Source organism: Mustela nivalis, assembly GCF_964662115.1.
Source record: "Mustela nivalis genome assembly, chromosome: 12".
Classification (NCBI taxonomy): Eukaryota; Metazoa; Chordata; class Mammalia; order Carnivora; family Mustelidae; genus Mustela; species Mustela nivalis.
Genome location: NC_139031.1, coordinates 17198698 through 17225738, shown reverse-complemented (window position 1 = coordinate 17225738; position 27041 = coordinate 17198698). Strand labels below are relative to the sequence as shown.

General features: G+C 41.4%; 1 protein-coding gene across 7 annotated transcripts in view; it reads left to right on the top strand.

The window, feature by feature from the left end:
* The window catches only part of CALD1 (caldesmon 1), a 185720-nt gene that overhangs the window by 86962 nt on the left and 71717 nt on the right, over positions 1-27041 (top strand). Inside the window, exon 1 of one of the 7 annotated variants that reach the window (XM_082693293.1) lies at positions 26110-26355. The exons of 5 other annotated variants lie outside the window; for them this stretch is intronic. In XM_082693293.1, the coding sequence (XP_082549419.1) occupies positions 26303-26355 (53 nt within the window). In that variant the 5' untranslated portion in view covers positions 26110-26302. Of the gene's footprint in view, positions 1-26109; positions 26356-27041 lie in introns of those variants that run through there. One more of the 7 variants, XM_082693296.1, reaches the window with a different exon arrangement.

Genomic DNA, 27041 nt, shown 5'->3' with positions numbered 1-27041 from the left:
AGGCTATAAGACTCAGATGGATCTTGTGACAAATTTTTATTCTTATTAGAAAAGTAACCAAATCCAGTAATCCACATATTAAAGGTTAATAGTTAATGGAGATTCTGAGTGTAGTTGAAAGCTGTTGTGTTGTTTGAGGCCTCTGTTGTGGTGACTTCAAGGACAGGTTGGGGCAGTGAAGCAATGACATACGAGGTATGGGGCATAAATGCATCTTGTAAAATTTGGGCCTCAGGGCAAAGGACATATAATGTGACTTAGATCAGACAGAGTAGGCATTCTTGGGTGTACCTGGCCAGAGGGAAGTATTTTATTTCAGGGAGAAACCACATGTAAATGGAGATTCTCTCCAGGCATTTGGAGATAGAAATGTTCTATCTTTTTTCAGAAAGGGAAAGAAATGATTATTAGAGGATAAGTTTGGAAACACCCAGTGTGGGGTGACAAGTGGACAGTAGTGATAATGTCAAGAAAGAAAGCGTAGGGAGAGTGAGAGGTCATAAAGACGTAACAGAAGCCATCAGAGGAGACAAAAGTGTCAAGGAGATGGGGAGAACTAAGGAGAGCATCCATGCTGAGCGGCCATCACCATCTTATAGGCAATTCCGAGCCCAGGGGGCCATACCTCTTACTCTTCCCAGTGATGTGTTACATGGCCTCGATCCAACTGAAAGTCAATGGAATACCTTGACCCAACAAATATTTATTAAGCATCAATCAAATTTCCATGTCTGTGTTAGGGACAGGGGGAGCAGTGATGAGATACACATAGGTGTGCTTCTGCTTTTATGTCCCTCATGGCTTTCTAGGAAACCAACATATAGCAAGATCAAAAAACAGACCAGGCCAGCGTCTGGGGCTAGAGGGACTCAGGAATGAGGACAGGAAATTGGGCATCAGGCTAGATCAGTATCTTCAGCATCTTTGCTTTTCTAGGTGAGCAGGGAGATGGGAAATCAATGTGCAAGGAGCACTAATACCAAATTGCTATGATTTCAAATACTCTAATTACAGTGAACAAACTTGGTTTCCTTAGAACCAGAATTTTGCCTAAGAATTTTCTACACATCTACATGGTTCATCCCTTCTAGTTTTTTGTTTTGTGTACAAGGACATATTTTCCTTTAAAGTTAGTCATTAAAGGAATGTACTCAGTGAAGCTTAGTTAGGTACCCTTAATAATCTAAAGTAAATTTATACAAATTTATCCTAATTGGGGTATTATGTTCCATCTGATTCCTTTTCTTTATTTTTTTTTCCCAAAGGAAGCATTTAACTGTTTCCTTACACTTGTACTGTTTACCTTTTCATGTTTCAAGATGAACCTTCTAGGTCTGTTATTCTGTGATGTGTTAAATAAATCCGTGTTCACTCTTTAGGATTTTATAAAATCTGATCGCTTATGGGAAAGTGAAGGTCAGGTTTTATGGTCCAACCAACTTTGATGGTAAAGTTCAGGGTATGTACAGGAAACAGATGGCCTGAGCCAAAAATCAGGGACCATCCAAATTCATGGTTTTGATCTGAAGATAAAGGACATAGAAGACCCTGGGCAAATCCCTCTTCCTTTATCTTTAGCCCTGGCTTCCTCATCTGTAGCAGGAGTCGGTTTTTCTCTAGAGGATTGGTGGTCATTTTCACATTCCTTTTGCTTTTGGTATTGTCTAACTTTTTTTTTTTTTTCACTAATGGTCATATATTACTTTATTTAAAACAGTAAGGCATTTTGCATTTTGGAAAATGTGACCCTGTGGCCTTGGACATAATTTCTCAGGGTCAGACTAGAGAAGACCTAAATGGCCTTTGGATTTAGGGAACTAAAAGAAAGGACTCAACCTAGACCAGGAGTGCTGGTGGAATAAAAATAGAGTGGCCTCAAGGCTCAGAGCTGCAGATTCATTCATTCACACTTCCCATAAATTTTTAGTGGGCATCTACTCTGTTCTAAGCCCTATTTTGGGCACTGAGGGTAAACCAACAGAATGACAGAATTGGGAAAAGTATGCTTCATGCTTTTCAACCTGTCAAAACCAAGTGATGATCAAGACACTCAAGTATAATTTATACCCCAGTACTCCTTAAAAAGTATTAAAGATGGCTTGTGCCCTTTGTATGCTATACCCCTGCAGACAGTGTGGGGAAAGGGACACCACAGAGAAGAGAAAGTCTATTGACTTCCACTGCCTGCACACAAAGGCTCTCCAGATAAAAATACCCTGTTATTTCAAGTAGTTGTTATTGGGCTTGACGAGCAGGTGCAGTTCAGCTTTGCAGTGATAAATAATTGAAAACTTGTACGTTCACCAGATGTTATAACCACAAATTAAAACAACCCAGATTCTTACACATTTCATTCTTCAGAATAAATTTAAAAGGTTATTTAAAAAGCTAACCGTACGTTTTGTGCCTTGCTGGCTTTCACGGGTTTGGGACCAGAATGCCGTCACTGCATCACGCTGCCCCGGGACCGTCGTACACCCACCTCACTCTTCTGGTTCTCATCTGGGCTCTTTGAAATCATGTGGCTTTCCATAGCCTGACTATGAGCTTGGTCCATCAAATACATCCTTCCCTTCTTTGTCCTTCCCTTAGCCTGCGCATCTTTTTGTTACTCAGCTTGTCCTTGTCCTACATTTGGCTATATCATTCTTTTTTTTTTTTTTTTTTTAAGATTTTATTTATTTATTTGAGAGAGAGACAGTGAGAGAGAGCATGAGCTAGGAGAAGATCAGAGGGAGAAGCAGACTCCCCATGGAGCTGGGAGCCCGATGTGGGACTCGATCCTGGGACTCCGGGATCATGACCTGAGCCGAAGGCAGTCGTCCAACCAACTGAGACACCCAGGCGCCCCTGGCTATATCATTCTTGAGTCCTTAAGATGATTTGGTAGAAGGAAGTACTTCATTTCATCATCATCAAAAAAAAAAAAAATGTATTGACTCTTTATAAAGCACAAGGTATTACACTGAATCACAGGGATAAGTGGTCCCAGTCCAAGCAGTGTCCCAATAGTCACAAAGCTCATATCCTTGGTGGATTAGTAACTTCAGAGCAATCTTGAGCAAAAAGGGGCAAAAACATTGCAATAGACAAAATAGACCGAACAAGGAATCAGTGAAAATTCTAAGTGCATTGTTTCTAAGTAAAAGAAACTATTTGTACACACCTTAAATTAAACTGTATTTTTAAAGTAGTTACCTATTTGAACAAATAATAGTTTTGCTCTTTATTTTTCATCTATATCATGAGATAAAAAAATTAATGTGTTTATTCTGCTTCCCTTCCTATATCTATCTTTTATTTCAGTCCCTCTCTGCCTTTGTCTCTGTGTTTCTCAGTGCGTCTTAAATGTGTTTTCCACTGGCCTGTGTGCATCTTCATTAACCCTTGACTCGTGTGTTTCCATTTCTTCTCCTATCTGCATACCTAATCCATCTTACCCTGGATGATTTACGCAGGTGCTTTTGTATCATCAGGGCATACATACATTTCAAGGGGGAAAATGTAGGGAAGAGGAAATATTTTCGAAGGGGTCAAATTCAGCTCTTTTCCTGCTCAAGTAGAAAGTAGAAGTAGAAAAAAATGCTGGGCCTTTCATATATATCTGGCAAAGATGGACTGATTACAGCACCAGCAGTCAGTATGTCTGAGTAGAACATATATGTCCTATATAAATGAAGACACACAAGAAGGCATTAGCAGTGGGAAACAGTAGAGCTTAGTAGTCAAGGGTGTGCCTGTGCTTTCAGATCCCAGGTCTACCACTTAATTACCCAAATGAGCTTAAAAATTATTCAGTATTTCTAACTTTGTTTTCTCCTCTCTTAAATGGGGGACATAATATTCACCTTATCGTGCTTTTGCGGAAAAACAAAGGTAATACATGGAGGTATTAACACAGTACTAATTCCCTAGTATTTATTACCTAACCACTTCCTAAATGATCATTTTTGTCTATTGAGTGTTATTCAATAAGCATATTTATTAATTATTACTATAGTTATCTAATTTGATTCTCAAAACACACAAAGAATTAAAGATACTATTTTACATTTACCATAAAACAGAACAAAATAAAAAATATGAAGCTTTTCTTTCTGCACTCCTCAGAGGCTCCAGGAACCTTAGGCAAAATGAAGAGCAGGAATTTGCTACTTAGTGATGAATTTCGAGCAGAGGTGATGGGTATCAGGGCTCAAGGAAGGACTGCTAGATGGTGTCTCAGCCACAAAAGTTGACACCCATTCCGGTGGAGTTCCTCTTTTACATGTAGCCAAAAGGGTTTTGAGCTTGGGTTTGTCTGCTGAGAAACCAGCAGTGAAGTTTTCTCCATGAGGTCTTCAGTCGGTCACACTTTTCCCAGTGCTGGGCTTGTTCACACAACAAGCAGCTCCCACTTTTCAAGACATGAACTCATTACATTCCCAGCTCATGCCGTCCACATCCAACACTGAGTTTCTCTTTTTGATCAGAAGAAAGGCCCCTATTGTAGAGTGGCGTTATCAGATTCAGAGGCTCAAAGACATAAATAAAGAGAATGGAAACACTCTTGCTGTTGTCTTCATTCATACATTTTTATGAGCCTCTGAAATACACTGATGATTAGACATTTTGAAAGTAAATATTTTTACTATAGTAGAAAAACAAACAATTTTTTTAAATCCACTGAGTCTAAGTAGCTCCCTCCCAGGACTTGGACACTAAAAGGTTTTTACCTGATTTAATAGTGTAGCCAATCAATGGTTATACGATACACAAACACAAAAATGCTCTTATTTACAGTGCTTAGCATTGAGGTCTTGAAATTTTAAATCAGAATCTTTCAAATGCAATTTTTTGTTATTCTGTAATCAGAAAATTATTTCTCATTAGGAAATGAAATAAAACATTCCTTTGGAACTGTCTAAATTATTAGAGCATCTAAATTTGTTCAAAACTATCCTTCACCTCTCAAGTCACTCCAAGGGGCAAAACAAGTGTTAGGACTTGTATCTACATTTCTGCTTTGAGTTAAAAGTTCTTTTCAAGTAATTTTTTGAAAGAGATTTTAAATGATTTCTGTAAAGTTTTTATATTTATTTGATATTATTTAGGGTCAGCCCCACTTGAATGTGGGGGCACGGACAAAATGAGATGGATAATCTTCACCTGAGAGATCTTTGCTTATTTGTTTGTGTCCAGCCACATAAAGAATCAAAATATATATACATATGCATATCCTCCCTCTCGTGTTCTCTCTCATTCTAAATAGACATTATTTATTCTCTGTCAGTTTATAATTGGTGAGATTATAAATGGTGAAGATGGCATACTTGAACCAGTTTCCACTAGCCTAGTAAATTCCTCTGCCACTAAAGTATCCCACTTTAAGGTGACATGGAGCATCAAGGCTCTACCCAACATGGCAGCCATTCAGTGGAACTTGAAAATCTAGATTCTTTTAAAAAGTGTTTTTCTCAGCCTGGGGTACCTGGGTGGCTCAGTGGGCTAAATCCTCTGCCTTCAGCTCAGGTCATGATCTCAGGGTCCTGGGATCGAGCCCTGCATCTGACTCTCTGCTCAACCGGGAGCCTGCTTCCCCCACACTCCCGCCTGCCTCTCTGCCTACTTGTGATCTTGGTCTGTCAAATAAATAAATAAAATCTTTTTAAAAAAATGTTTTAACATATTTTTATTCAAGTGTAATTAACATACAGTGCTCTTAGTTTCAGGTGTACAAAGAAAATCTAGATTCTTGAGGACCTCATATGCTGACTTATAACTTCCTTCTTAGGAAAATTGTGGTATATATACATATATATATATATATTCTCAATACACTTGACACTTAAATTAGTGAATTTTTCTTATAGGCTGTGTGTGTGACACAATTTATCAGTCTTTAGTCACCTGAGGAAAATCAGAATGATGTGTTTTTTAAGCATATGGGCGACAAAGTCTGACAGACCTGAGTTCAAATCCTAACTTTGACAACTACTAGTTGGGTGGCCTTGTGACGAATTACTTAAACATACTTTGCTTCTATTTCTTTATTTATAAAAATGGGGATAATTATTCTGCCTCATAGTCACTGTGAAGATTAGACTAGTTAACCTGTGTAGAGAAACTAACACAAAGCCTGGTACATACTATATGCTCAATATATGTTAGATGTTATTATTAAGACCATATTAATGTTTTAGTGTATCTTTGGCACAAAATAATATTTTGCTGAATTTGAATTTTTATTCATGTCAGTTCATTCATTATGATATGCCGCATCCTTACTGCAAAGCTTCTCTCCTGTGCTGATCTCAGTAGTTGCTAAGATGTTTCTGTTGAGGCTGGGAAAGAGTTAAATCGTTTTGGGGTGCTTGGGTAGCCCAGTGGTTAGGTGTCTGCCTTTAGCTCAGGTCATGGTTCCAGGGTCCTGGGGTTAAGCCCAGCGTAGGGCTTCTTGCTCAGCAAACCTGCTTCTCCCTCTCCCTCCCTGGGCTGCTCCCCCTGCTATGCTCTCTCTCTGTGTCAAATAAATAAAATTAAAAAAAAAAAAAAAAAGAATTTAATCTTTGGTTCCATCTAAGTCTACTGCACAAATGTAATTGCTATATGGGATTTAAAAATCACAGACTAGCCATGTGGTTAATTTTCTAATTCATTAATGATATGTTTTTTTTTTAACAGTAAGTGTGTAAAAACTCAGAATTTTACCTAAAGAGTTCAGTTCAGCAAAGTAATTCTCAAATGGAAAAGAGTATCAGCCAAATATCTCATCCAGTGTTATAAGGAAGGAACTGTCTTTGTTCATTATCAGCCAAGTGCCAGCTTAAGCGGTACACTCTATTTACCTTACATAATTTGATTGTCACAACAACCCTATGCCTTGTTTAGTCTGTTCAGGCTGAATACCATAGATGGCGTGGCTTATAAACAACAGAAACCTCTCTGGAGGCTGGGCAGTCCAAGATCAAGGCGCCAGCAAGATCAGGATCTATGAGGTTCTGCTTCCGGGTTCCTAGACAGCTGCCTTCTCGCTGTGTCCTCACATGGTCGGATGGGCAGGGCTGTTCTCTGGGGTCGCTGTTATACAAGGACACCTATTCCTTTCATGAGGATGCCATCCCCGTGCTCTAATCACCCTCCCCCCAATCCTCAGCTCTAAGTACCTTCACACTGGGGGATAGATGTCAACATAGGAATGCAGGGGAAGGCAACAAACATTTATCCTAGAGCAGACCCAGGTATCACTGTCCCTATTTCATGGTTGAGGCATCTGTAGAGCTGAAAGTTTAAGTAACGTGTCCAACTTCATAAAGCTAAGGAGTGTAGTGCGGTTCTGCCTGCCCCAAATCTCAAAGCTTTTCTACTCTAACAGATAGATCAATGGAATTTTTCATGTTTCAGTTTTAACTGGTTGTCTTGACTGAAGGTCCATCTTCTCTACAATGCCAGAGTAACTCCCTAAGATGGGGAAAAAACATTCAAAGCAACAAACTATAAATGAGAATTGGGGGCCTAATTGAAGTGTTCTTTATGCTTATTCAGGTGACTTGCTTGCATATGTAGACACAGTGATTGTTTTATTTGCCCTCTAAAACTCTTCTGTGTTATTCCCATTTCACAGAAAAATAGAAACAGAGAAGATCAAGTTTTCCCCCCTCAAGCCAAGGAAGGCTGTTGGCATCGCTGCTCTTGGCTTTTCTTTGGATTTTTCCCAATAAGACTATAGTCACCATTAGGATAGGGACTTAGTCACATCATCACTCATAAAAACTTACGGCTGTCACTGACTTTACAGATAATCTTCTGCAATGGAAAGTGACTTTTTCATTTTTGGACCACACACTACTCTGTCTCTGATGAAAGCTGTAGACCCTCCTCCAAGAAGAATGCACACACATACCCACAAAACTTGGCACTTACTTCCAGTGGCATCATGGACCTCCATCCACAGACCTGCTGGGGGCCCGTGAAACGCTGGGCCAAGAATCCCTGACCTAATGAATTGTAAAAGTTTCATTTTACGGAACTTGAGTATAGGAATGCTGACTTTCTCAAGATCATCCAACTAAGCCTTCTTGTACGTTATTCATCTCCCTGAATGAATGGAGCTGTCTGGAACAAGTGCTCTGGCTATTGATTAGGACATTTGAGCATACTTCTGGGAAAGTATATATGCTGGAAAGTAATATATGTAGAGTGGGTTTCTTTAATTTGAAAACAATTTATGAATAATATTTCTTTTTTAAAAGATTTTATTTATATATTTGAAAGAGAGAAACAGTAAGAGAAGGAATAAAGCAGGGGGAGCGGGAGAGGAAGAACCAGGATTTCTGCTGAGCGGGGAGCTCGATGCGGGGCTCGATCCAGGGACCCCAGGATCATGACCTGAGGCGAAGGCAGGCGCTTAATGACTGAGCCACCCAGGCGCCCCTATGGATAATATTTCTAAATAAAAGGAGATTAGGTCAGATTACTTCATGGAGAGAGAAAATGAAAAGAAAAGAAAGATAAGTGGATAGGCAGAATGAAAACAATTCATTGTTAGGAACTGGAAATCCAACTTTGCCAAGTCAAGAAAAAAAAAAAAACCCTGTTGATTTTGCAAATAGAACGTTATCTGCCATCAATTTTGAGATTCTTCTATTTGGCATATAGGATCTTGGCAAGATTTCTTTAAACAAATCTTAATTATGATACTAAGTTATTATGTAGGATTTCTTCATCCTTACCAGTTTCATTTAGCAATTCAAAGCCCTCAAAGGATTTTTCTCATGAAATATGTAAAAGATAAGAGCAAATTTGATTCCTTAAAGAGGATTTTGTGTTTCATTATTATTACTACCATTTTTTGAGAGGATGGGGCACATCGGAGGGAGACACAGACCTGATGCTTTCCAGAAAACAGGATGGCTCAGATTTGGGTTTGAATCCTCGCAGGGTTACAAAAGACAACTCTTCGCTTCTCTCATCACATTTTCTCATGAGGAAGACAGCCTTATAAGGTTTCATGTAGCACTAGATAGATAGATGACAGATGGATAGAGGCTAGGTAGGTAGAAAGAAACAAATAATATATATTAATATTCGACTAGTGCTCAGTAAATGTGACCTGTGTTTGCTGGTTTGGGGCTGGCTAGAGGACATGGTAAGGAAGGAGCTATCAGGAAAGCCCTCTCCAGGTCGTATCCCCAAGAATCAACGAATATGTGCTTAGTTATCATATTAGACAGTTTGGTCCAGTCTCCACTATGCTTCAAATCTGTTTTAGCAGCCTGCCTTGAAAGCAATGGCAGAATTATGCATACGAAGTCTCTATGCTGAAAAGAAAATCAACCTCCTTATTTCTAACAGTCTTTTTTCATTTTCCCTACTGGTTTTAAATCAAGATAAAAAATACAGGATAGTTTGGTATCTAATGTAGCAAGGTCTTTATCTTAAAAAATTATATATCTAATACTCAGTTAATCATGTATTATAAATAGTTTTCTTTTGCCTTGTGGAATTATCACTTTATTTTTCATATTACATAACTATGGTAGTAACCAAAACCCTCTCAACCATATATATAAATACTGTACTAATAATATAAAGAAAGTATGTACCCATTTTTCACAAAATAATTTTTAATCATTTTATTCTAAATTTGTGATTTTATTCATTTTAACTATGAGAAGCTGATACATGCAAAATAATATAATTTATACAGAAGTTGTAAATCATTATAATGCATGTTATAAGCTTATCACTGAGCTTCACATCTAGAACATTTCCAATGCCACTGACACTTTCTCCTGACCCTTCTCTAATCCCATCCCCTTGCTCCTTCATCAATATAATTAATTAGTATCCTGAATAATTTTTTTGTTTGTTTTAGTATAGGCTCTGTGCTCAGTGTGGAGCCCAACATAGGGCTTGAACTCATGACCCTGAGATCAAGACCTGAACTGAGATCAAGAGTTGAGTGCTTAACCAACTAAACCACCCAGGTGCCCCATAATTCATTTATTTTTAAATAAAATTCTAAATAAGAAAATATGAATTAGGTGATAGTTTTTCTAGGACCCTGTGATCAGAGCATTCCAAAGATTCTCTCCAGACTCAGTTGAAGGTGTTAATGAGAGACCACAGTTCCATGAGAGTGCAAGAAGTTTGTCTTTCCGAACACACAGGATCAAAGGGGTCCCTCTGCCATGTAAGGCTGGGAACTTTGGAGAAGTTTTGCAGACCAAGAATTCTCTACAAACAAAAGAATTTTCATCAAAATCAAATAAAAATGTAATGAAGCCTATCAAATATGTATGTTGAATCTATCTATTCTGCCCATTGATTTTCTCACTGACCAGGCAGATACAAGAGATCTTCATTTGCAGCCTTCATCTGGCTGGGTGGGAATGGCAGACAGGAATGATTTGATTCCAGACTATTCCAAGTTCTTAGTCAAGGGAAATCTATCTCAATTGCTTTCAAGTCTTCTAGGGAAGTTCTTGACCTTTTTTTTTTTTTTTAAAGATTTTATTTATTTATTTGAGAGGGAGAGAAGAGAGAGAGCACATGAGAAGGGGAGGGTCAGAGGGAGAAGCAGACTTCCTGGCAAGCAGGAACCCCAATATGGGATTTGATCCCAGGACTCCAGGATCATGACCTGGGCTGAAGGCAGTCACTTAACCAACTGAGCCACCCAGGAACTCCAAGTTCTTGACCTTTATGATTCCAGAGGTCCTTAGCAGTAATACAAGAAAGTACCACTGGAGATGAGACATGAGCATGTTGGAATGATGTAGAGGCTGTATAAGTAGATTTTCATTCATCTGTGAATGAGGTTAAAGAGGAATAATGTGCATACTTTGTGAATATTACTAGTTCTTTTCACTAGAGTGCTGTCTAGTAAGCAGTGTTCATCAACAGTTTTTTAATAATGTAATTTTTAAAAAACTTTAGAAACATTCACTTTTTTTTAAGTTTAATTTTCTAATTATAAATCATTTTCATGTATGCAACTGTTAAACAAGTTTGTAATGTTTTCTTAGCCTAGTGGTAGTCAGCAGATATGCTCAAACATATTTTCAAAACTGAATTTCTTTTTTTTTTTTTTTAAGATTTTAGTTATTTATTTGACAGAGAGAAATGCAGCGAGAGAGGAAACACAAGCAGGGGGAGTTGGAGAGGGAAGCAGACTCTCTGCCAAGCAGGGAAGCCCAACTCCATGCGGGGCTAGCCCAGGACGGGGCTTGATCCCAGGACCCCGGGATCATGTCCCAAGCCATAGGCAGACACTTAACTACTGAGCCACCCAGGCACCCCAAAACTGAATTTCTTTTAAAATATTCTACGGGCTCCAGGGTAGCTCAGTGGGTTAAAGCCTGTGCCTTCGGCTCAGGTCATGATCTCAGGGTCCTGGGATGGAGCCCCGCATTGGGCTCTCTGCTCAGCGGGGAGCCTGCTTCTTTCTCTCTCTCTGCCTGCCTCTCTGCCTACTTGTGATCTCTGTCGGTCAAATAAGTAAATAAAGTCTTTAAAAATAAATAAATAAATAAATAAAATATTCTAGAATTTATACTGGCCTTTCTTCCAGTTAGTCTAAATTAGTGAGATCTGACCTTGCATTTGAGATTAGTACCAATGGACTAAGTCAAAATGTGAGAGTTTATTTTCTATTTTAATAACTCCCTGCATCACATACAGTTCCTTTGTTGGAATAAAAATCTTGGTAAAAGTACACATCAGCCACTATAAATAGCACCCATGAGCCTGTACATTCAGGAGAGTCTCCGGAGAGTGTATTTTAAACTGCACGTTGTTTAGAATAGGAAATTCTTCCAATATTCATATTTTCCACTGTGGGTGACATGGACAATCCTGTATCACATCTTCACAAGCTTCCATTTTCCTATACCATTTAGGAAGCCAACTGATAAGTTTCCAGAAGATTGCTCAATATGTGCTATTTATTTGCCTAAGGTTAACCTGCATTTTACTGTCCAGTGCGAACGTTGCATACTTAGGGGCTCTCCAGATGAAAGCTAGGTAACTCCTAGAGCTGGCACCAGCAACAAGATAATGAAAGGGTCCTTTCTTTCTGGAGTTCATAGCTCTGCTGTGCCTACTTAGAAAAACAGCAGGCAACCCATTTTTGATTCCCACAGAAAACCTTGCACTATTGGCAGGTCTTTCTGGGGAACTCAAGAGAGCAATGTGGAAAATAAGTGGGCAGGAAGTGAACAGACAGACGAGCAGGATGAGGTGATGGGGTATCGTGCTGGTTCAAAGACAAGCAGCCTCGGCAGGTGTAATGGCACAGCCATCTTCCCCAAGTCACTGTTGGCAATGCTACTAGTTGTATACCTCTGCCCACTCCTTCCTTGAACAGTCCTTCTGTTTCTTTCACCAAGTCTTGTGTAAATCTTGATTTTGTGTGTGTGTGTGTGTGTGGCCCTTTTGGGGGATCTAATATCCCCTCGCCATTTCTCCTCTCTCTCTTTTTTTTTAACGACTTTATTTATTTATGTAAAAGAGATTACAAGTAGGCAGAGAGGTGGGGGGTAGGGCAGGGAAGCAGGCTCCCTGCAGAGCAGAGAGCCTGATGAGGGGCTGGATCCCAGGACCCTGGGATCATGACCTGAGCTGAAGGCAGAGGCTTTAACCCACTGAGCCACCCAGGCACCCCTGTCCTCTCTTGACGAAGAAGAAGATGAGAAGCTACTGTTGAAGGGCCTTGGACAAAAACTGTGGTCTAGAAAGAGTTGATACCTGATGCCCTTCCTTTCTGCTCTTCCCCTTTTAAAAGGCCATAACTCTTCCTACCCAACCATGAAAGCCAAATATCCCAAATATGTGTCTGCTTTCTGAGCCAGCATCCTCAGAGTATATCCTGGCTGCTAGGAGAGTCTCAGGACCACAAAAGCTCCAGGGCTGACAAACCAAACAGAATGAAGTTCTGTAAAACTCAGGGCTGAGGCAGGACGGAAATTCCTAATGCTCTCATATCTAAGTGCCTCGCATCCCAGGAACCTGCCTATAAATTCTCTCTCATTGTGGGATTTGTCAGAGCTGTGGAAGAGCTGAATTGGGGAGGCATAGCCTGTAGGAAGAAGCTGGTTTTCCCTGAGAACGCCTCCTGAGTGCAATTACTGCTAGGAGGCATATTCTTGTCTCCCATTGGGTTCTATGGTCAGAAATTGAGACTCTCTGTTCTGCATTCTTGGAAAAGAGTTTGCAAATGCAGATCACTAGACCTGGACTTGATGGGTAACATGTCGAAGAGCATGCAGTCGGTGCCTGGACCAGATCTGGAAACTATCATTTATTCCAACTCCGGTACTTGTTCCTCTGCATTTGGCTGTGCCCAACCCATACAAGTGCCTCTGACTGCACAAAATTACCTTTTAGATCAAGGGTAAAAGAAGACACTGGATAAAACTAGCAGATCTGGACTTCCTCACCTGTCAAACAGAACTAGCACTTCTCAGGGTGGCTGAGAAAATCAAATGAGATAGGAACAGATGCCATAAAAAACATATAGGGTGGTTCACATGACATGTTTCTTATGTAGAGGAGCCTGTATGATTCATTAAATCGGATTCACTTCTATTTCATTCTCTGTTGAGTTGCAAGTTTCATTCTGATCGTATCCTGGGTTCCAAAGGAATTTTCATACTTCATGCTTGGCTATCTTCTGTAATATCACTGGCCCTCAGGTATTCTAGGCTTCCAAAAATCAGACACAGAGAAAATGCTGTAAAATGTTACCTGTCACTTTCCCTAGATCCCATCGCTCTGGAGAGGGCTCAACTGCAGATTGGAAAAAGCCAAGCCATTTTATCTGCCCTTTCCTTTAGTCATCAATTAAGGAGAAAATTCAGAAGATTTAAAATGATGGCTTTATCCCAATCAAAATTAAACCGTGCTGTCTGTGGGTTATTTCCTTTTCTGGTTTTGCATCTAACTTAGCAAAGGTCTTCAGGCTCAGCGGGATTCTATGCTCTTCCACACCACTGTCTTTTCCCTCCTGAACCTCTTGTAACTGGTGAACTCTTACTCAGCCAGAAGGCCCAGCTCGGCTGCCATCCTCTGGAAAACATCTTCCCAGAGGTCCCCTGTCAAAGTGACTGATTTCCCACCTTGAGTTGCCCATGGCTCTTTAAACGTATATTGATTATGGTCTTATGTTATTATTAACATCAGTTATATCAATTATTACTATTTTTATTTTGACTATTTCATATGCTTATTTGTTCATAGGTCTGTTTCACCCCACCAAATTAAGAGCAACTCTGCATTAAAAACTACATCTTACTTTTATTTCCCCAAAGACCAGTATGCAGTATGAATCAAGGAAGAAGCTAATGGCTACTTCAGTTCACATCTGTGTGCCAAGGCAGAATCTTGTTCACGTTGCCAAGATATTTATAGGGGGCAGAAATGTTAGTGATCTTTGTGATGTTCCCCAAATACTGACACCATCCATGTCTTCCTTGGGATTCTATCACTCCCTTGCTGTGCCACTGGAATTTTGACTCCCTATCTTTTCTCTAGAGATATGAAGAAACTCATCTCATGGGTTTCTCTGATTACTAAGGATTATTGAACCACTACCTTGTAAACTTTTGACTGTTATGCTTATTCAGTTGCATCATGGAGGCAAATAATATTAATGTGGTAAGAATTAATTCCCTTTAGTGGGCCTATTTGCTCTGGCGCTCAAACCCTTTATTATTATTTGTAATTAACATTTGCATTATCAGGACAGATAATTATCAAATTATAGGTTTCATACCAAACCCTAAGTAGTCCAACAGTGAACAAGCTATATTACCCCCCAATTTTCTAATTTCTAGCTTCTTTTTTTTTTTTTTAAGATTTTATTTATTTATTTGATAGAGATGACAAGTAGGCAGAGAGGCAGGCAGAGAGACAGGAGGAAGCAGGCTCTCCACGGAGCAGAGAGCCCGATGCGGGGCTCGATCCCAGGACCCTGGGATCCCGACCCGAGCCGAAGGCAGAGGCTTTAACTCACTGAGCCACCCAGGCGCCCCTAATTTCTAGCTTCTAATGGAAGACCAAGTCTGTTGTCTGAGTAACCTTCGGTTAATCCCAAGAGGATGGGCCAAAGTAGATGAGGAGTAGGACCAACCTCAGGCTAGCATTCATCTGAACACTCTTCAGAAAGAGTATTCAGAAATACTCTTTCTGAAGTGAAGAGTATTTAACATGCAAATTAAATCTCAAGATTGGACTCTAAATAGCAGATCTTCTAGTATTAGAATGTAGTAATGAACCAAGAAATGAAAGATTAAAGAAATACATGAGCGTTCATTTATCCAAGCAAGATATGGGAGGTTAATTTTATTTTCAGTGAAGTAGGATTTTTTTTATTTTAATAAATACATATACCTCAAAAAAGTATGATTGAGAAGAAAGGGGGGAGGGGTTATAAATAACTATTAGAACTCTAGATTAGGATTCAGATTAATTCAGTTCACATTGACTGTGATACAACACATTCTACAAGAGGCACTGAGTTTCTTTATTATAAAAGGATGCCCTTTGGTTAATTTGTTAGCATAAAATTTACATTTAGGATAAAGTTAGTGCGTTGAAATAGCCCAGGACAGGTAATACCCAAAGTACCATAGCAGACCCTCACAACTGTATCTTTTCATTTTTAATTTCATTTTTAATTCTTAGATCCACTGAAAAAGGTTAGAAGGAAAGATAATTTGAAGTTATCCTAGAAAGCCTCTGAATTCTGAAATACCTAGGAGAATCTTAAATTACATCAGCACTCTCTACTCTGCAACATAGTTTAGAAAGCTGGATGTGTATTTCAGATCATTGGCTCTCGAATTTAAAATGTCTGTCTGCTATTTTTTGTGTAAGTGTTATCTATTTTATTTTCTTTGTTGTCTTCATGAGATCTTAAAATTAAAAAGCTTCCCAGATGGATTTTGGCTTTTAAATGAGAAAAATGAATATGCTTTTTTTATTAAATGTTTACACTGAAAAAACCTGCCTGGTTCTATTCTATAATTAATGAAAAAAAAAAAAGAGCTCCATTTGCTTTTCCTGCCTTGATCCTAATGATAGCTTGATTTCATTGCTCAATAACTTCAAAGTAAAATAGCATCTTAAAGCTGAAAAGCTTTTCTCCTAGTCTATTTCTAATCTCCTCTCTCAAGCTGCCACCATAAAGTCATGCAAGAATTCTACAAAAGACAATTTCTAATAAAAAATTCAACACATAAGTGTTGAATTACATTAGGTCTCCCAGATGTAATCAAGTGTAAGCTAACTGTAATCTACTATCTTAGTCATTTGGGGCTGCTATAAAAGAATAACATAGACCGGATAGCTTAAACAACAGACATTTATTTCTTGCAATTCTGAAGGCTGAGAAATCCAAGATCAAGGTGCTGGCAGATCCATTATCTAGCAAGGGCCCACTTCCTAATTTGTAGTTGGCCGTTTTCTTGTTGTATCCTCATTTGGTGGAGAAAAAAAGCAAGCTGCCTTGTGTCTTTTCTTAAAAGGGCACTAATCCCACTTGTGAGGACCTCACTTTCATGACCTCTAATTACCTCCCAGAGTTCCCACCTCCTTATACCATCACTGGGGGTGGGGGGGTGGGGGGGGTTAGAATTTCAACATATGAATTTTTCAAGGACAAGAATATTCAGTCTAAATCATCTGTGTGTTAGCAAGTCTGAACCAAGAATGGGCCAGTGGAAGAGGTTTGCATGAATACCAAGTCCAAGCCCAGGGTTGGTGGTGGCATCTGGGACTATCCAGATGAAATAGACGGAATCTCAGGGTTCGTTCAGTCTTGTGACATGAGAAGTATTCTCTCCCCTGAGGGAGGTATTTCCTCACGTCTTCCCTTGGCTTCGGTAGAATATTCCTCATGACAATTTTGCCTCCCTTTGCTCTGACTTCACCCTCATGAAGCATTCTCTGGGGACTGTGAGACTTTCTTATATTATGGCTTTGGGGAATGGTGAGAGTATGAGAGCTCTCCAGGCACTAAAGAGGGAGGTCATTCATTCCCTTAACTAATTGGCATTAATTAGCATTCTGATGTACACATCAGTGCCTTGTGAGTCTGGAAGCCAGTAGGTCTCCCTGAGACCTATCCACTTCAAGAACTCCCAAAATCCATTTGGCGGTGCAACAGAGCTTCTAGATCCTGTACTATACTGAATGCTCCAAAAAAGGCCAGTCAGGGGAAGCCTCTAGGAGGACCAGCCAACAGGCCTTATTGTGGCAGCATCTCTACTCTATTGTTGTCACTCTTCAACCTGGGAGAGCAAATGACAAGTATTTGTCAAGTGTCTACATGTCTAACACTGTTCTAGGCTTTTTCAGGTGCAAGTGAGGTTTTAGGAAAAATCTCTAACAGCGAAAAGTTATAATTTATTTATTAAGTTCAAAATAGGACAGTACCTAACCAAGTATCATTTTTATAATATAATAGTAATCTCTACACCCCAAGTATCCGAAATAATGGACTCTTTTTCTAGCAATAGAACAAATACATGTTTTAATCCAATCCTGTCCTCCCCACCCCCGGAAAAAAATCTGGATTTGATTCTAGCTATAAAAGCCATGTGTAAATTTAATATCTGGGTGCAGAAAGTGGACACCAGCAAATAAATTTATGGTCGTGGAACTATTTAGATACTTTGAACAAGAGTGATATACACTGAGAAACCTGTGACTTATGAATGAACATGCTTCCTTTGAAGATCTGACCTTTTTTCTTACACTCGAATTATATCCTTAGAGTTAGAATACTAGTTTCTTAATTTCCTTCCCATCAGTTCTATCTGTGGATAATAAAGTGCACATTCCTTTTTTTTTTTTTTTCTTTTTTAGGGGTGGGTGGATGGAAGGAGAGGGAGAGAGAATCTTAAGCAAGCCCCACATCCAGCAGTCTCACAACCCTGGGATCATGACCTGAGCCAAAATTAAGAGTTGGTTATTTACCTGACTGAGCCACCCATGCACCCCACAAATTCTACATTCTAAAGCATTTCACTATGGCCTGGATTCAGCTTCCTTTGGGTAGAAATCATATCCTTCCTGTACATACTTCTTTCCTAGAATTATATAAGATATATATAATTATTTTCACTGAGACCAGAACCAGGGTTTTATAGATATGCACTAGCAAGCATACGGTCAAATAGCTGTTGTTAGAATCCTACTGTTTCCAAGCACTATTTTATTATTTTTTTAAGATATATTTCAAGCTGGAGGGCAAAGGAGGAGTTGGAGGCATGATCCTTTTAGGTAGAAACTTTTCTCTCCAGGGAAAGAAAATAGTCTGGCTGATTAAAAATCCAAAACTTTACAAAGAGCTTAAAGAGTAGACCTAGGGGGCACCTGGGTGGCTCAGTGGGTTAAAGCCTCTGCCTTCGGCTCAGGTCATGATCCCAGAGTTCTGGGATCGAGCCCCCAGTTGGGCTCTCTGCTTGGCAGGGAGCCTGCTTCCCTTCCTCTCTCTCTCTGCCTACTTGTGATCTGTCTGTCAAATAAATAAATAAATAATCTTTACAAAAAAGAAAAAGATTTTCATGATCTTAGGGTCCTGGGATCGAGTCCCGCATGGGGCTCTCTGCTCAGCAGGGAGCCTGCTTCCTCCTCTCTCTCTCTCTGCCTGCCTCTCTGCCTACTTGTGATGTCTCTCTGTCAAATAAATTTAAAAAAATAAAAAATCTTAAAAAAAAAAAAAGAGTAGACCTAAGTAATTGCTGCAAATGGGTTTAAACAGAAATGGGGAGCCTCACAGCAAGTTAGCTGGAGGGGCTGACTCACACGTGACAACATAACTATTTCTCAAATGCACGCATATAAGGATAGGCTCAAATATTCTCATCTTTCCTCCTGAGATGGCAAAGTATGAAGAAGTAGTCTCATGTGCGGAAACTTCATGCAGGTTCGGGCTGGACACTGGTTCTTCAAGAATCACTAGAATTCAGAGACGTAAAGGGGATTTTAAAAGGCTAAGCAAAAGAAAAAGGAACAGCTTTGTTGGGTCAAAACCAGAAAGCTTCAGGAAATAACAAGCAAATGGTGGCAAATGCTAATAATCTTTTCACCGAACAAAAGTCCCCTTTATGATAAATGTTAGGATGCAGTGCACTGATTGAAGACGTGTGTTAGGTTGACAGTGGGATACAACTAGAGGTCAGGATATGCCTAAGGGGAAGAGCCAGCAGTGGAATGCTGGGCCTCAAGGACTGGCCTTGAGAAGAAGAGAATGCCCTCCTTTTCACGGAGTGGTAGCGTCATGGTGAGGGGACCAGCATTTCCCCACGAGAAATAACAGAAGCATCAAGACAGAGTGAAAGGATGTCTCATTCCTGCACTCCCATCCCGATTCATCCTAGAACCAAATACACATGATGGTGGCATTGATGGTGATCCCCCTGGAATGTGGCAAGTGGCCCAAAGGAGTAGCTTGCAAGAAAGTGGATTGAACACAGATCCAGGAGAAGCACTGCCTCCAGGAGGGAAGGGAGAGAATGCTATTCTAAAAGAGCACAGGAGCACTAAGTTACTTTGAAATTTTTATTTCTCAGCCAGATGGTGAGCACATAGATGTTCATTATGATTTTTCCTTATTCCTTTTTGTTTGTCTAAAAGATTTCAGAATGGGGCGCCTGGGTGGCTCAGTTGGTAAAGTGATTGCCTTTGGCTCAGGTCATGATCTCAGGGTCCTAGGATCAAGTCCTGTGTTGTTAGGCTCCCTGCTCAGAGGGGGGTCTGCTTCTCCCTCTCCCCTCCACCCCTCCCCCTGTTTGTGTTCTCACTCTCTCTCTTGCTCTCTCTCGAATAAATAAAATCCTTAAAAAATAAAATAAAAATAAAAACAAAAACAAAAGAGCAAAATGTAAGTTTAAAAAGGTGCAGAATGCAGAAGGGGGGTGGGGTTATGGACATTGGGGAGGGTATGTGCTTTGGTGAGTGCTGTGAAGTGTGTAAACCTGGCGATTCACAGACCTGTACCCCTGGGGATAAAAATATATGTTTATAAAAAATAAAAAATTTTAAAAAAAAGGTGCAGAACACTGATAGCTGTTATCCATGTATCTTCAATCAGAATCTGCCTATGATTATCAATAGAATCACATTACTAGTAATATACTTCTTAATGCTCCTGCTCATGCAGGATGACCACCCCACTACCAATTTTAAAAAAGAAAAAAAGAAAAGGTCCTCTCTGATTGTTTCTGGAAGTCTGTCTCACACAAGATCATGTGCCACATGCAGCCTCCCATGGCTCCTTGCTGCTAGGCCCCTATCCCCGTGAGGCCCCGGCCCCTGCTCTGCCACCAGGTCATTTCAGAGGTGCCTCCACTGCCTCAGCCCCGTTGCCCACCCTGAGACCCTGGGCCTCTGTGTCAAAGGCACCATCCGGTATCCTTGTGCCTCTAGACTTTCAAGCTACCAAAGTGGCCCCACATTCCCTTCAGCCCTCTAGAATTTCAGAACCATGTTGTGTTCAGAACCATGTTGTGCTCTGGACAGATATAGGACTGGTAACTCTGTCCTCTGCTCTGCTACTCTTTGTCATTCAGGCACCAAAGGTTGGCCTAGACTCAGCAAACACGTTGTGGAAACAGCTTCAGCTTCTCTGCACTCTGCTTTTCCTCAGGGCACAGATATGTGGCAGTTGGGGCTGAGGGCTGAGGGGCCAATTCCAAGGCATGTGAGAGCCAACAACTATCCAGACCCCCATGCAAATTGCCCCCCACCCTCGACCCATGTCATTACTCAGTCACACCCAGATGCATCTCAATTCCAGTCAATTCCATTGGTGGGCACAATAAAACTTGAGGCCAGGCCACCATTCCCATCACTCATCCTTCCATTTTGACTCAATTACAAACAAAATAAATCCACTTGGTCAAAGTAATGATTTGCTCATTATGAAGCCACGTGCACTAAATCTATTATGCAGCACATATAGAAGGCCTGCTCTCTGCCAGGCACTGTGCTAACAGGAACAATGGGAGGGTCAGAAAGATGGCTGGGACACAGTACCCCTGCTCTAGGAGCTCACAGCCTAGCAAGTAGAGCAAGAAATACATCAGTACACTGTTAGTTCAACCTAGAACCTTGAACTCAGTGTTGCCTCAAATCAATAGACTTCCTAGCTTTTGAAATTCAGGGAGGTGCCCTTTGAAAGATCTTTTCCTCCCCTTTTGAAATCAGGTTTTGTGTTCCTCAGTTCCCGAGACCTTTGACCAAAAAAATACAAAACAATATCCTGAAAGAGTTGAAAGATGGGCCTCTGAAAACAGTCTGGAGCTTTCTCTGTGAGGGGCAAATAACAACAACAAAACTAGCTTCACAGTAAATGCTGGAAGTAGACTGATGAAGTGACACATCTAGAGAGGAAGGAGAGGAAAAAAAAAAAAAAAAAGTCCTGGATTTAGCACAGAAATGAATGAGTGATCTCTGTAAGAGATGCTGTTATCAATGCGAAAACGACATTAAGATGTGTTAACAGGAACATGGCAGGCAGCGCTGGGCCTTCATCCAGGCACACAGCCTTGGTCAGACCTTTATTATGTCCAATTTTGGTTTCCTGCTTGAAGAGTTGTTGTATTTCAGGCTGATATTAAAAGAATGGAAAATAGGCACTGGCATCTAGCCTAGAAAAGACGAGACTACAGGATGATTTAATACCTGTGGCCCTGATAGAGATATTTCAGCAACAGGAAGTGTAGTTCAGTAACAGAATAAATTGAGCATAAGGGTGATTAAACACGGGGGCCTTGATCGCGGGATGTCGTCTTTGAAGCACAAGTTCTTCAGCCCTGCTGCTTGCAGAGAACGGTTCACTTCCTATCTTGTATTACAATTTTTGTATGCGTATCTTGCCTTCCTTTGGGGCTGACCTTCTCATCTTTGGATTCCCTACAGCAGGTCCCTAGGTGACTGGCTCGTAGTGTATATTCAAATGGTATCACGTGAGGAGGGGTAAGGGGGTACCTGTTGGGACAAACTACATAGCCACTATCGTAAGGGAGATAAGAGAGGGTAGTGCCCAAGACCTGTTACAGGCCTATGGACAGATCTCACAAGGAGTAGTTCAGAGAATTGTGTCAGCCAAGGCCACAAGTATACTAGTGAAGGACAGGTTGTTGCACAGAAAGAGTAGGGTCAGGGGTAAACGGTGACTTTTCCATAGCAATCCATTTGTTCCTCCAGCCACAGGCAGCACACCACAGACCCCTACAGGAAGACCCAGCCGGAACTAGGAAGACATCAGCCAAGACACAATGGGGCAGGAGAGGCAAGAAAAAGGCACTACTGGAAGGGAGAAAGCAGAAGAAAGAGAGAAGAGGCATCTGTAATTTCTGCAGTGGGACCTGGATAAAGGGAGGAGTATTTCATGGCAAGCTTTCTTAGGAGGATACATTAAAATGCACGATCACCAGGCAATACAAAGCAGTATCGTTCAAGTGCACAAGCTCAGTGTTATGGGGGTAGAGAGGCCTTGAGCTGTGGAGGGAAGACGAAAAGGGGCTCAAGGAAAGTAGGAAAGAGAGTCTGCCTGCAGAGAGGTAGTTAACCCCTTTCGTTCCATTCCTGTCCACCCCTTGATGAGTAGCTGTCTGGGTAAAATGTTGCAAATGCCCTCATTCTGAGGATATAGAGTCTATGATTTTCTCTGTAAGAAAATATTGTTCAGGAGGCTTTTTAAAAACTCCCTTTACATTATTGAACTGTTGCCTTTCAAGTGAGTAGATGTCTTTGGGGTTTGAGTTTCTGTAGGAAGTAAGTGGCTGTGTGTGTGTGTGTGTGTGTGTGTGTGTGTGTGTCTCTAAAGTGCATTAGGCCAGTACACAGGCGCTTCCCACATACCTCTCTTTTCCCTAGGGAATTGTTCCAAGGTAGAAGCTGTTCTCAAACAACCATTTCAGACTGTAAAGTCTGGAACAGATCATGTGGTCCAGTCTCCTACCTCCATGAAGTTATTTTTTTAAATCATATTTTATTAATAAAGGACCACCCTGTGGTGGGAGCTGTTCCTTCTATCTCACTGACCTCCTCCAAATCTTCTCAGCACAGGCTCTCTTTGATAAAAAATTAAATATAGTATCCAGAAATGAAGGATGCTATGAGTAATTTGAGACTGGCCCAGACTTCCATTTTCCCTAGTAAGAGTCCTGAAATGTCCGACGTGTGATTCCCCACGCTCTTGCTGAAGAATGGATGACTGCCTCAGTTGTTTGCAGCACCAACGGATTAATCCAGTTTTCAGAAACTCCAGTTCTGGAAGCTGGATGCTGAGCACCCTGTCTGTGCTACAGGGTGAAAACATGGATGCCTGCTGGTCTCTGCAGGAACATAACACACTGTGCACAAATGAATCTTTGCTATGTCTCCCTAATTTCGCTCCTCTCTCCTCTCTAGCCCTATCTAGCCAGACACCAGAGGGCTACTTGGAAGTTGTGGATGCCAGCCCTGCTCTGAGCTCATGGTTCACTTCTCTCCCCGCCTCTCAAATGCATCCAGTCTCCCTTTCATGGGCCTTTGTGTTCTTCCTGTTTCCCCACTGGTGTCTGACCCAGGTCCAAAACTCACTTCTCGCTTCACTATCACCATTTCAGTACCCTACTAAGTAGCATGAGTTATGACACCTGCTCCTTTTACTACCGCAAACTGAAGACAGACAGCTACTTCCCAGATGCATTCCATTAATAACAAGGAGCCAGCAAAGAATGTGCATGATTTCCCTCTTCTTCTCTTTACAGCTAGGAAAAGAGCTTGGTGAATAGCCTTTGTATAGCTTGCCATTAGCATGCATTTAGTATATGAATACCAGCATATCAGTGGAAGATTACTAAATTCTTGCTCTCCGCCTTGGAAGGTAAGGGTGTGTGTGTGTGTGTGTGTGTGTGTGTGTGTGTGTGTGTGTGTTGTAAGAAAGAGAGAGAGATAAGATTGGCCTGGAAGAATCACTTTTCTTCTAAGCTACTGTTTTATGAGCTTATTTCAAATATACCAAAACTCTACTTGCTACCTTAAAATTGGAGTGTATTGGGAAGGGGGGAAAATCAGGCATTGAAACGAATTCCCAAGGGCAAATGAGTCCCGTAATCAAATATATTAGTTTGCTATCACTGCTACAGCAACCAACCACAGACTTGGTGGCTTCAAACAGCACAAACTGATTACCCCCCTAGAGGTTCAAAGTCCAACACAGGTCGCCCTGGGCTAAAAGCAAGGCCTGGGCAGGGCTGCATTCTTCTGGAGGCTCTACGGGAGAATCCACTTCCTTGCCTTTCCAGCTTCTGGAGGCTGGCCTCGACCTTGGCCCCCTTCCTCCATCTTCATCGGCAGCAACGTGCATTTCCCTGACCATTCCTCTGTAATCGCATCTCTCCCTGACCACAGCCAGACGGCTGTCTGACGTTAAAGACCAGGTGATTAGACTGGACACATCTGGAACATCCAGATCATCTCCATCTCAGTGCCTGTAACTTAATTACATCTGGGCCAAGTCCCTTTTTGCCACGTACCTATTCATAACTTCTGGAGATTAGGACATGGATGTCTTTGGGAGGAGTGTGATTCTGCCTGCCACAGCAAGTCGCTGAACTTTTTGAAGGGAAAAAATTGAATGGGCAAACTTTGGTTGTAAGAGGAATAGCAACATGCCTCGGTACACGTGTCTGTCTCAGCTCTGGAACAAGCAACTCAGGCCAAGTCAGTATTCTACTGAGGCCTCTCGTGTGAGGGCAGACATAGCTCTGTTTTCAGGGGCTCATGCACTTTATGTAGTCAATATACGTTGAGACATACATATATATCAACATATGGCAAAGAGATCTTTAAATGTGTACATATCATGATACATGGGGATAATTAACTTAGAAATTCGCTAAACTGTATTTGCTCTAGAAACCATGACTTGATGAGAGCATAGTATTTAAGCAGGAAGACACCCCAAATCTTCTAGGGACTTGAAATGACAAAAGCATCAAATCTAACCGAATTAAACTTCTTTAAATCAAGCACAAGAGCTGCGGCTACAGCTCTGCTCCACGGGCACTGGGCGACCCGTTCACGTGCTCTGGGCTTCTGAGCCCTTGTTTGTGACAAGAAACATCTCCAAGCTGTTTTTCACTCTGTAAAGGGGCTCTCAGTGTGGGCAGCTGATTGCTTCTCCCGCTGGCTCTTTACCGGAAGAATCATCTTGTGTTGTGGAGATCGGAGTTGCTCTGCTTATTTGACAGAGAGCCCGCCCCATAAGTACCCGCGTTCCCCAGCACCAGTCTGATCATTGCAGCTTGGAGATGAAGAAGATCACTCAAACCCAGTCAGAGAGTCGTCTCCAGATCGAATCAACATCACCCCCTGCTCAGGGGTGAGGAGTTGGTTGCCTCCCAAACTGTTGCTGACCAGGCTGTCTTGCCTGGCGTGGCTGATGAGATCACCATACCAGCACGCTCTGGGTACAGACCAGGCCCGGCTGTTGCAACATGTTCCCAGGCAGGCTGTTGCCCTCAGTCTATCGAGGGCCGTGAGCACCAAACACCCCGTATGATCTGGCAGTTCACTGGCAGGGCGGTCTCTCTTCTCCCCTTTGCCTGGGTTTGCATTTTTATATCCTGCATCCATCTTTCCCTGGATAAAAGGGATAAGAGGAGTTTCTCAGATTTGATTTCTCAGTGGGAAATGTTTACTTTGGAAAGCACCTACACCCATGTTAATTGAGAACAGAGCTCAGAATGAGGGCCTGAAAACTGCACCCCTGCGAACTTATTGGTGGGCTGATTTTTGCTGATCTCTCCTTGGTTGGATTGTGCCTGCAAGTGATCCCATGATCAACTATTTTCCAAAAGGCTGCGCACATGGATTGGTGTACTTTCCTTTGACTAGTTCTCTCCCTCGCTGTAATTATTTGTAATTAATTATATAAGGTCTTCATCATGAAAGCTACTGAGACTCCTGGCCCCTACTACCTAGTATTAATAGTCTGGAAATCTCCAAGCAATCTGTGCCCTTTGCAGTCTAAACAGGATGGGCCTCTATTAGAGAGATTACAGTAAAAAATAACAATCAGCTCTCTGATGATCCTATGCGAAGGGAAAGGGTGGGGAGGAGTAGATTTGGCAGAGGACAAGCCCAGACTTTCGTCACAGGGACAGACCAAAGTGTTAACACAAAGGGAGAACACGGGAGCATCCTGCACCCTGCATTTCAGCCACAGAAAACATGGCACCTCCGGGGGCCCGGCCCACGTCCTGACCGCCAGGAGGGTCTCAGCACCTCCAATAACCCTCCAACCCTTCCAGCTGCGGACATGCTCGGGGGATCGGGATTGCAGGGAAGACGCAGCCTGGCCGCCCTCTCCCAGTGAGTGCTCGCTTTACCTCTTCGCTTTAAACTTTTCTTTCTTTCTTTCTTTCTTTCTTTTTTTTTTTTTTTAAATAAGGGAATTGTTTTAAAAAAGAAGAAAGAAAGGAAAGGAAAGGAAAAAATTTAATTGTGGGAGTGGGAGGGGAGAGGAGAAATCAGGAGGCCAAGGCAGGCAGGCAGTATGTAAATTTCAGACCTGTCTGAAACTTTCTGGTCTAAACTTTATAGTTCTGATTGGTTTTCCTCTTTGTCATTTTTTATGGTGGTTTGTAGACCATTTGCAAGGGTTTATAATGCTTAGGTACGGGATTTCTCTACTGCAAATACTGGGCCACAAAGTATTGTGTTTCTAAAGATCTGCTGTTAATTTAGACCTGAGCCCTTTGCTCAGAATGATCCATTTGCAGGAGTCAGAGATTTTGGCTAAAGCACACATTGCCCAATCCTTAAAGTCAACAGCCCAAAGCCCTTAATATACTGACCATCTGACTGTGACCGAAGAAGATTGAGAGCACATGCAATTGATCAGGGAATTGTTCAGATAACAGGCTCCAAGGTTTAGGATCATGAAACCCTGGAATGTTAAAGCTACATGGGGCCTCTAGGATTGTTCGCTGCGATGTTCTCATTCTGTAGACAAGGAGATGAAACCCAGAGGGGTAACTCAACTTACCCAAAGCCAG